Source organism: Balaenoptera ricei, chromosome 20 (genome assembly GCF_028023285.1).
Source record: "Balaenoptera ricei isolate mBalRic1 chromosome 20, mBalRic1.hap2, whole genome shotgun sequence".
Taxonomy (NCBI): domain Eukaryota; kingdom Metazoa; phylum Chordata; class Mammalia; order Artiodactyla; family Balaenopteridae; genus Balaenoptera; species Balaenoptera ricei.
Window position 1 is genome coordinate 9,995,404 of NC_082658.1, and position 9,266 is coordinate 10,004,669.

At 51.0% G+C, this 9,266-nt stretch overlaps 1 protein-coding gene across 1 annotated transcript in view; it reads right to left on the bottom strand.

Moving 5' to 3' along the window:
- CYTH1 (cytohesin 1) overlaps window positions 1–3,439 on the bottom strand; it is an 81,060-nt gene extending 77,621 nt beyond the window's left edge. Inside the window, exon 1 of the mRNA XM_059906807.1 lies at window positions 3,333–3,439. Coding sequence (XP_059762790.1) covers window positions 3,333–3,354 — 22 coding nt within the window. The 5' untranslated portion in view covers window positions 3,355–3,439. The remainder of the gene's footprint in view (window positions 1–3,332) is intronic.
- Between the last annotated feature and the right edge of the window lie 5,827 nt (window positions 3,440–9,266).

Here is a 9,266-nt window from a genome sequence, read left to right on the forward strand (position 1 = left end):
AAAATGCACATTCACAAAAACTCTCACATACACTCTCAGAGGGGCCTGAAAGCCCATTGAGGGGCAGATTGCAGGTTAAAAATGTCTGCTCAAGTTCAGAGGTCACAAAGAGGAACAGAGTCACTGAGTCTTTTCTTGGGCAGGGAGCCCTATGAAGGCAAAAATACCTCTTCCTTTTGCAAATGAGAATTGTGACATCCAGGAAGTACAGTCATCTAATAAGAAGGTAAAATGACCGGAAAAAAAAAACCTCCCAATTATTTCACAGTGTTTAGAAAGAAGCTGCCGGGGGATAAAGACCAGCCAGCCACAAGCATTATGAACATTTTTCTTAAAGTGTCAATTAAGCATTTAGAAAATCACTAATTCCACACTTTTCCAAAAAAAAGAATAAGCTTTAAAATGACTTTTATCGTTCCCACCCCCCACCCCACATAGGTCTTCAGAGTACAGTTTATCATACCACATGTGCAGTCTGAACCACGCTGCACTGGTCTAGTGAGTTAAGACCCTCCAAATAAACAATTCAGGATCACAGGGAGTATACAGGAGAAAGGGCTGACGAACTCAGTGGTGTGGTCTCTGGGTCCGTACAGGGCACCAAAGAGTATGCAGTCAAGAAAGGCCTTCTGGTGAGTTTTCGAAATTCTCTTTCATTGAACAGAGAAACTCTAAGACTAATTCTCTTTCTTTAGCTTATTATAAATGAGCTATGTTTCAAAGGTTTTTTATACCAAGGTGGTAGCTTGGAAATCATAACCCATTTCCCCAAAGATACAACGTGAAAAACAGTTCTAGTGTCCCAGGCTGACCCATGAACCACCAGTGGTGGTTCTGAGGGAACCCCTGGACCTGGCATTCTATGTGCTTTATGAGGCCGTAGCACGCACTTCCTTTTGAAATGTGGAATCTGAACAGTTGTCTTATCTTTTGAGGTAAATTCTCTGTAAAACCTAGGAAAGAAATGGACAGTTCTGGAGACTAAGGCAAACCTTAAAGAACTGGGAGCCTTATTCTTCGTATGATCATCTTGAGCTATTAGGTACTTTTTGTGTGGTAAACCCTATGGGTAGGGAATCTTCTTTAAGTCAACATTTCTGGTTCCTCCAAAATACAAAGAACATGATTTTTTTAAATTGCATAAAGAGAAAGAAAGGAAGAACTTCTTCCTCATCTTTATGTGTGGTCAGCAGAATAACGGACCCCAGAGATGTCCCTGTCCCAATCCCAGAACCTGCGAACGTGTTACCCCTACATGGCAAAAAGGGGATTACCACTGCAGAATTAAGGTTGCTGATCCTCATCCATATCCAGGTGGGTCCAATGGAATCACAGGGTCCTAACTAGAAGAGGCAGAGGTCAGAGAGAAATGAGAAGATGCTACCTGCTGGCTTTGAAGATGGAAGGTGGCCACCAGCCAAGGAATGTGGGCAGCCTTTAGAAGCTGGAAAAGGTAAGGAAACGGACGTTCCCTTAGGACCTCCAGAAAGGAACACAGACCCGAAAACACCTTGATTTTAGCTCAGTGAGAGCAAATCTGGACTTCTGACCTCCAGAACTAGAAGATAATAAATGTATGTTCTTTTGAGCCACCAAGCTTGTGCTAACCTGTCACAGCCACCAAAGGAAACAAATACCCCCTGCTTCCATTCACCCCGTCCAAGCACAAATTCACGCCACTGGTGGCAAAGCAGTCATTGTGTTAAAAGCAACCAGACCAACAGCTTCCTGCCTCGCCCGGTGGGTAAGAACACCAGAAGAGGGCACAAGAAAGCCTGGCAGAACACTGGGATCTGCGAGAGATTAAACAGCAAGAGAAGGCACAGCAGCAGGCAAAGCTGGAGAAGACTTCTCCTGGGTGGGCAGAAAGACAGAAGCCTGCAGGAGCCAAAAAACCCTTCGGGACCAGCCAGGAGGTGATTTTTTTTCAATCACAGAAGAAAAGCACACACTACTTTTACTTGGAAGGTTAACAAGGGGACATCTGATGGGTAGCCATCCCTCACATGCTCTGGACTTCAGGCCACGAGTGGTGGCCCTTCCCCTGTCTGCCACTCAGGGTTGTGGGTCATTAACCCACCTTTTCTGCGGTCAGTGGTTCCTCAATGACTTACTCGTAAATAAACAGAAAACCATAACAACATGCTTCACCCGTCTCATTTTAACATACTCCATAACAAAGCTTGCTCCCTCAGAACTTAAGAAACAAACACCACCTATGTCAATTAGTCAATAAAGCAGGATTCGGTTCCCTTTAGCCACACAAGTATTTTTAACTGTGCTCTCTGTACTCAGCTACCAAACCACGGAAGTTCACCACTTGTTCTATCTGCCATTCTTTCATCTCTCAGGAATAAAACGTTAAATTAACTAAAGCATTTCACAGAACCGTCTAAAACTCCGGCGATCTGAAGCTATTTGAGGGAGGAATGCCCTTCCGATGGCCAAGAGTTCCCAGCATAAGATTAGCTGGTGGAGGATTTGGAAACTGGTAGTTTTGTCAAGTTTTCCCTGTCTGTGTGATGTGATGACTATGCCGCGTCTCTGTGCACAGATGAGAAAGCAAACTTGCGTTTCTCCGCGCCCCTCGGGCTTCACCCGCAGGCGTTTTGGACCAGCAGCCCGTTCACACGGAACGGCGGGCAGCGATCGTCAACCCGGGCCTTGGAGTGGCCACTGGCCGACGTCCTGGTCCCGATGGCACCCCCTGGTCGCAGCCTGTCCACTTCGGGTTCGCTGCCTGTGTTTTCTCATTTTCGTTTCTGAACAAAGACATGGACCCGGGCACACAACTTGCCAACACCGAAGGGGCCGGAAACTACGGAGAATGCCCGGGGGGAACTTGAGCGTTCGCGGGGGCCCGCGGCGGGGCTGTGGGGCGACCGGGCCTGCGCCGGACAGAGGCCCGCGACCCCCGCCCGAGACCCTGGCCCCGAATTCGCGGCCCCGAGACACTCTCCTCGCGAAACCCGCCCGAGACCCCGGCCTCGAGACCCTCGCGCCGGAGACCCCCGCCCCGGAGACCCAGACCCTGAGACCCCAGTCCTATGAACCCGGCCCCAGAGACCCGAGCCCGGCGACCCCCGGCGCCGACCCCGGAGACCTGGGCACTCCGACGCCGACCCCTCAGCGCCCCTCAGCCTTCAGCCTCCGGGCCCCGGGTGACCCCTGCCCTGCGGAGGTCCCCACCCGGCCCGGCCGCCCTAGGCTCGCGTCCGGCACCACCGTCCCCGGGAAACGCGAGCCGCCAGAGGCGCGGCAGGGCGCCGGGCCGGAGAAGGGAGGAAGCGAGGGAGAGGGCGTCCGCCGGCCGGGCCGCGGGCCGTACTGACCGTAGCTGTCGTCCTCGTCCATGGTGCCGGCGCCGGGCTCCGCGCCGGGCTCGCCGCTCGCCCCTGGACCCGTAGCTCCTGGCCCTGCTCGCCCAGCGCGTCTCGGAGCCCCGCCCCCGGCCCCGCGCCCGCCACCCGCCCCTTGCCTCCCGCGGGGCGCCCCGCCCGCCGCCTGCGCGCCCCGCCCGCCGCCTACGCGCGCGCACACACACACCCCCCAGCACGCGGCCGCCTCCCGGCCCGCGCCTGCGCACGCGCGCCCGGCCAGGCCCGCGGCCCCGCCCTCGCCGCCCGCGCGCCCACCCTTCGGGCTGCGTCCTGTAGCCTGCCCGCGCCTGCGTACGCGCTCCCGCCCAGGCCCCGCCCCTCCGACTGGCCCCTCGACCCGAGGCCCCGCCTCATACCACGCCCCAGCCCGAGGCCCCGCCCCGGCCGCCTCCAGGGGCGCAGCGGGTTTAGGATTTCTCAAGGGCGGCACAGGCCCGGGGTATACAGCACGGAGCCTGGCGGCCCACAAAGGCCCAAGGTCGTGTCCGGCCACTGAAGGGCAGGGTGGTCCTCGCTGACGTCAACCTCGCAGGTCCGGCCCTCCCCAGACTGCCAGAGACGGCCGGTCCTCGGTCAGAGACCAGAGAATTTGAATTCATTATTTCTGAGGTCTGAACCTTAGCACCGTGAATGTCATGAGCTCACTGCCTTTATACTTCCTTTTATTTGTCCTCTGAATTTACCCAGATCAAATTTCAAAGAGAGGCACCTCATCTCCCAGCATTTCAGGATTTTGGTGACCTTGATTCCTGGGCCTCTTACATGTTTTATTTGCCTGCCCTGGGCGGACCAATCCCCTCCCACTGGTAAACTGAGCTGCCCTTCGGGGAGCGTGAGCAGGAGCTCTTCACCCGGAGGTGGGCACCTCCCCAATTTTTAATTTAGAAAAATCAAGGGAAATGCCACTTTTTCCAGCCACTTCTGGATGCGTATGCTCTTTCTTGGTTTGGTGCTACCCATAAAAATGATAACTGCCTCAGTTGGAAGGAATCTCTGGATCACACATCACACAGGGATGGTCCAAGACCCTCCTGGGGGGTCATAACCCTGGACACCTAGCCAACGTGCTGTACCCAGGGGCTGCTGGAGGAGAGCTCAGCCCAAGGACCTGGCAATGTCCCTGGCAATGTCTCCATCAGGGGGAGTTGTGACCCTCCTCAGCAGCCTGTTTCCTTAAGGGTGAGCCCTAAAATATGCCTCCCAAGAGACAACAAAGAAAAGTAATTTCCCCTCATGGAAAAGGGATAAATGAATGATGAAACTCTAGGCTTTCTTTCCAGATCTGCTTCCTATTAGCCTTGTGACCTGGGCAAACAGCTCAATGCCCTGAACCTGTTTCCCACCCACACAATGGAGCCTCTGCCTGTAAAATCCAGGCTTCTACCCAATATTGATCTCTGAAGTGACAGATCTGTCGTTGTCTTCCTCTTGACTTCTGCACATGGATGGATGGATGCATGGATTTCAATATATCACCCTAAGGGATCCTAATCTTTACATTCCATCAGGGTGCAGCTCTGGCCCACCCTTCTGGTGGCTAAGAAAATTGTACATTCACAAACATCCCTCTTACTCCGCTGAGCTGTCTGACCCAGCCTTTGGTGGAGAAGCTTGATGTCTCCGGAAAGTCTCAGAAGATGGTCTCCATTTCCTTAGGCAGGTGTTTCTTTCGAATAGTTCCAGAAATTAGACACTTCCCTTGTATAGATTGTTATCTTACTCCTAAAATGTTGATTCTGGTGGACCTAGCAGTTTAATCTTCACTGATTTCACCTAACTCTTGCTCAATGACCAAAACGTGGGAAGAAAAGCAATTGAGGCCACAGGTTAATTCTCACTATGATCTGAACTCCCAAACCCAGTACCTTTGGATGGGAAGGAATACGGGTGTGAATGCTAATCACTTCAATTAGCCTGGTACTTAACTGTTTACAAATTCCCTTAACTTACATTGTTTCGTTACAACAGTGTTTTCCAATGGCAGGTCCTGACTCTGAATGGATGAAAAACCAATCACCATTGGATGAAGAGAAGATAGAATAAGATAGAATCAGTGTCCATCACATACCGTAAGGATAATGTTTGTTTTGGTTGTAGATGAATGCACTGGGTAGGGACATAAAATGTACTTGACTGCAGGTCACTGTCAAAGACCCTCTGTTAGTTCACATTCCTGGCTCGGGGGCTTCGTTGAACTGTTATCTCCATGCCGCAGATTTGGAAACTGAGGCCCACAGAGGTCACAGTGTAGAATGGGAGCCACCAGGTCAGCTTCACTTGCTACTTGTGTCCTCAGCCCCTGGAGCATAGCGAGACCTCAAAGGGAGAGCCAGAGGCAGGGAGCAGAGGAGCTGAGAGGGCACTGGCCGTGGGTCTGGAATCTGCTGGTCTGCTGCTTCCCCCCAGACCTCTTCCCCCACGTCAAGAACTTTGAAAATGGGTCAGGGACTTCCCTGGCGGTCCAGTGGTTAAGACTTCGCCTTCCAATGCAGGGGGTGCGGGTTTGATCCCTGGTCGGGGAGCTAAGATCCCACATGCCTTGTGGCCAAAAAACCAAAACATAAAACAGAAGCAGTATTGTAACAAATTCAATAAAGACTCTTAAAAAATTGTCCACATCAAAAAAAAAAAAAAATTGAAAAGGAAAAGAAAATGGGTCGGGGCTCCCTGCCGGCCTCTCACTGTGGTCTGTTGCTTTTAGTGGTTGATCCGCCTGACAACTTTTTTTTTTTAAGTTAGTGCCTCCCTTCTGTCATCCTTGCCTTACATAATAATTTCAAAAATTAGAATGACGAAGGAAGGTTTTTGAGCAGAGGTAACCCAAAATATATTTTTTTCCTGTGCTTATACTGTGATGTTTAAAACTTTTTCAGACACAGTATTCAAAAAGGGACAGGTTACTGGGTCCTGTCCCTTTCATACAAGGGAGCACCCACAGGCTTTTAAAAGATTGAGGCTGATTTCCGCATTTACCGACGTGAGACGATTCCCAAGCTGTATGAAGTGGAAAAAGCAAGGACAGAACAGGGGTATATAGTATATTTCCATTTCTAACAAAAATACATCGACATGTGATGTACATTTACATTGTACGTTCAGCCATTTGACAAATATTTGTCGGGGGCAGGGCGCAGTGCTGTGCCATGTGCTGTTCAAGATGCTGAGGACACAGCAGCGAAGGGAGAAGCTGGAAAGCCATGCCCTCTTGGGACTCCCAAACTAGTGGGCAAGCGTGGACTGTGGCTAACAGGGCACACAGGAGACTGGGGGCCTCCCTGCCTCTGGGAGGAGAGCCAGCTGCCAGGGAAACAGGAGTGGGAGACTCTTCATTAAATACCCTTCAATACTCAAAGGGGTTGAATTGTGAACCCAAAAACCTAACCTCCAGTACCTGTGAATTGTGATCTTATTTGGAAATAAGGTCTCTGCAGATGTAATCAGGTTAAGATGAGATCATTAGGCTGGCCCAAATCCAATAACTGGTGTCCTTCTAAGAAGAGGCGATTAGGACATAGAGACACAAAGAGAAGGCCATGTGAAGATGGAGGCAGACACTGGAGAGGCCAAGCAATGCCTGGGTCACCAGAAGCTGGAAGAGGCAAAGAAGGATTCTTCAGAGAGAGTGCAGCCCTGCCAGTACTTTGATTTCAGACCTCCGGCCTCCAGACTGTGAGAGAACAAATTTCTGTTGTTTTAAGCCCCCCAGCCCGTGGGACTTTGTTACAGCAGCCCTGGGAAATACACAGCTTTTAAATTAAACACAATATGCCTGTATTACCTATTTTATTTTATTTATTTATTTTTTTACTGAAGTATAGTTGATTTACAATGTTGTGTTAGTTTTGGGTGTACAGCAGATTTCAGTTATATATATATATATATATGTATATATTCTTTTTCATATTCTTTTCCATTATGGTTTATTATAGGATATTGAATATAGTTCCCTGTGATATACAGTAAGTCCTTGTTGTTTATCTATTTTATATATAGTGGTGTGTATCTGCTAATCCCAAAACTCCTAATTTATCCCTCCCCCAAGCCCTTTGCCCTTTGTTAACCGTAAGTTTGTTTTCTATGCCTGTGAGTCTTTTTCTGTTTTGTAAATAAGTTCATCTGTGTGATATTTTAGATTCTACGTATAAGTGATATCATATGATATTATTACCTATTTTAAATTAATGTTTTAAATAAGAATTTTAGAGGAGGCTTAGATATAAGATACCATGGTGAGGGACTTTACTATTACCTTTCTGTTCTTCCTTGTGTCCATATTTCATCTGGTTCCTTTTTCTAAAACAAATGATTCTATTTCCTCGCCTTTCTCTTCTCCCATCAAGATGAGTGAGACAGCAGGGGGCCAAGTGGGCAGTGCAAGCTGGAGGGTCTCGTGAGAAAGGGGAGGACGGTGTCCCCTCCCTGCATGAGCAATGACACCCCTCCACGTGCAAAAGGAACAACTCGCACCACCACCCCGCACGTGCTGAAGGAACACCGTCTGCTGAGGCCAACAGAACCACAGGAAGCACCACGTCCTAAGGCCTCCCCTCCATATAGAATTATAAATGGCTACCCGACGAGCCACTACTCAGAGCTCCGCCAAGGCCAGGGCCAGGGAGGGGGGGAGAGTTACCTCAGATAACACCTGCTTCACAGAAGAGGAATGGGCTCAGCTGGGCCTGCCAGCCTCACCCTCCAACTGCTATGTGAACACTCCATTCTCCCTGAGACCAAGGTGAGAGGCTGACGAGGCTGGGCAGCGGCGCTTCCGGAAGCCAGCCTCTGAGCCCTCCCCATGCAGGTTTAGACAGGTGTCCTCAGTAACACAAGACAGGGCCTGGGGGCAGCCCCCGCCAGCCCCGCCAGCCCCGCCAGCCCCGCCAGCCTCTCCAGCCCGCACTCGGGAGGGAGGTGGTGCTGGGGAAGGAAGGGCGCTTGCAGAGATGCAAACTGAGCCGCTCACACGGGGCCGAGGCTGGGGCATTGTCTTGCTTTGAAAACCCCCAGATTTTATTCTGCTAAAGCTTGCAGTTTCTTCTGTGTGTGAATGGCCCTTGAAATCTGTTTGTAATGGATCTTGATTGTGTCCAGCTGTCACAAACGGTTCCCCTGCCGCCCGGCAGACAGCTGGCCACGTGCCACACCGTCCAGGCTTTCACTTCAAATAGAGGAGCTAATGCTCCAGTTCCCGCCAGACCTGCCAAAATATTTGCACTTGTGCAAAAAACAAAGGTGGGGGGGACGGGGGGTGGGGGGCAGGGGCTCAGAGACAGAAGCGTCGGGAGGACGGCGCAAGGAGGCCTCTGGGCCAAGGACATCAGCGGAGGTGGGCTGGCTGCGTTCTGAGGGGAGTCCAGGGGCACGGTCACCAATCACACTCCTGTCGGGCTTACCCCTTCCACCAAGACTTCTTGGGGGCCTGGAATTCGGGACCCACCGAAGGCAACACCCACCGGTCTCTGCCAAGGGGAAGTGTCTAGCCGAGGCCATGTAAGGCAGAAAACAGCAGAGCAGTACACGTAAGAAGGGAGAATAAAGTACATGAACCACGGATCATTTCTATTACTGTAAGAGCAAAAAACCACATCAAGGTGCATTTTAACAGTCCCAACGGTTAGCGCGGGATGATGAAGGCTGACACATCCTTTCAACAACACAGCTGTGACAGGTGCTGGGAAACCTGAGGACAGGAATGATTTGATTAGGGCTTCTTGTCTTGAAGGACTGTCCTGGGGGCCAGGAAGGCAGACCAGGAAGCAGGTCCACTGGAGGTTGGAGAACTGGTTAGAAGACAGTTCGAGTCCAAGAGAAAAGTGGTGGCGACTCAAGCTGAGAGCCAGGCGGTGGGGACGGGAAAGAGAGGACTTTCCGGCAGCCAGGTGGAAA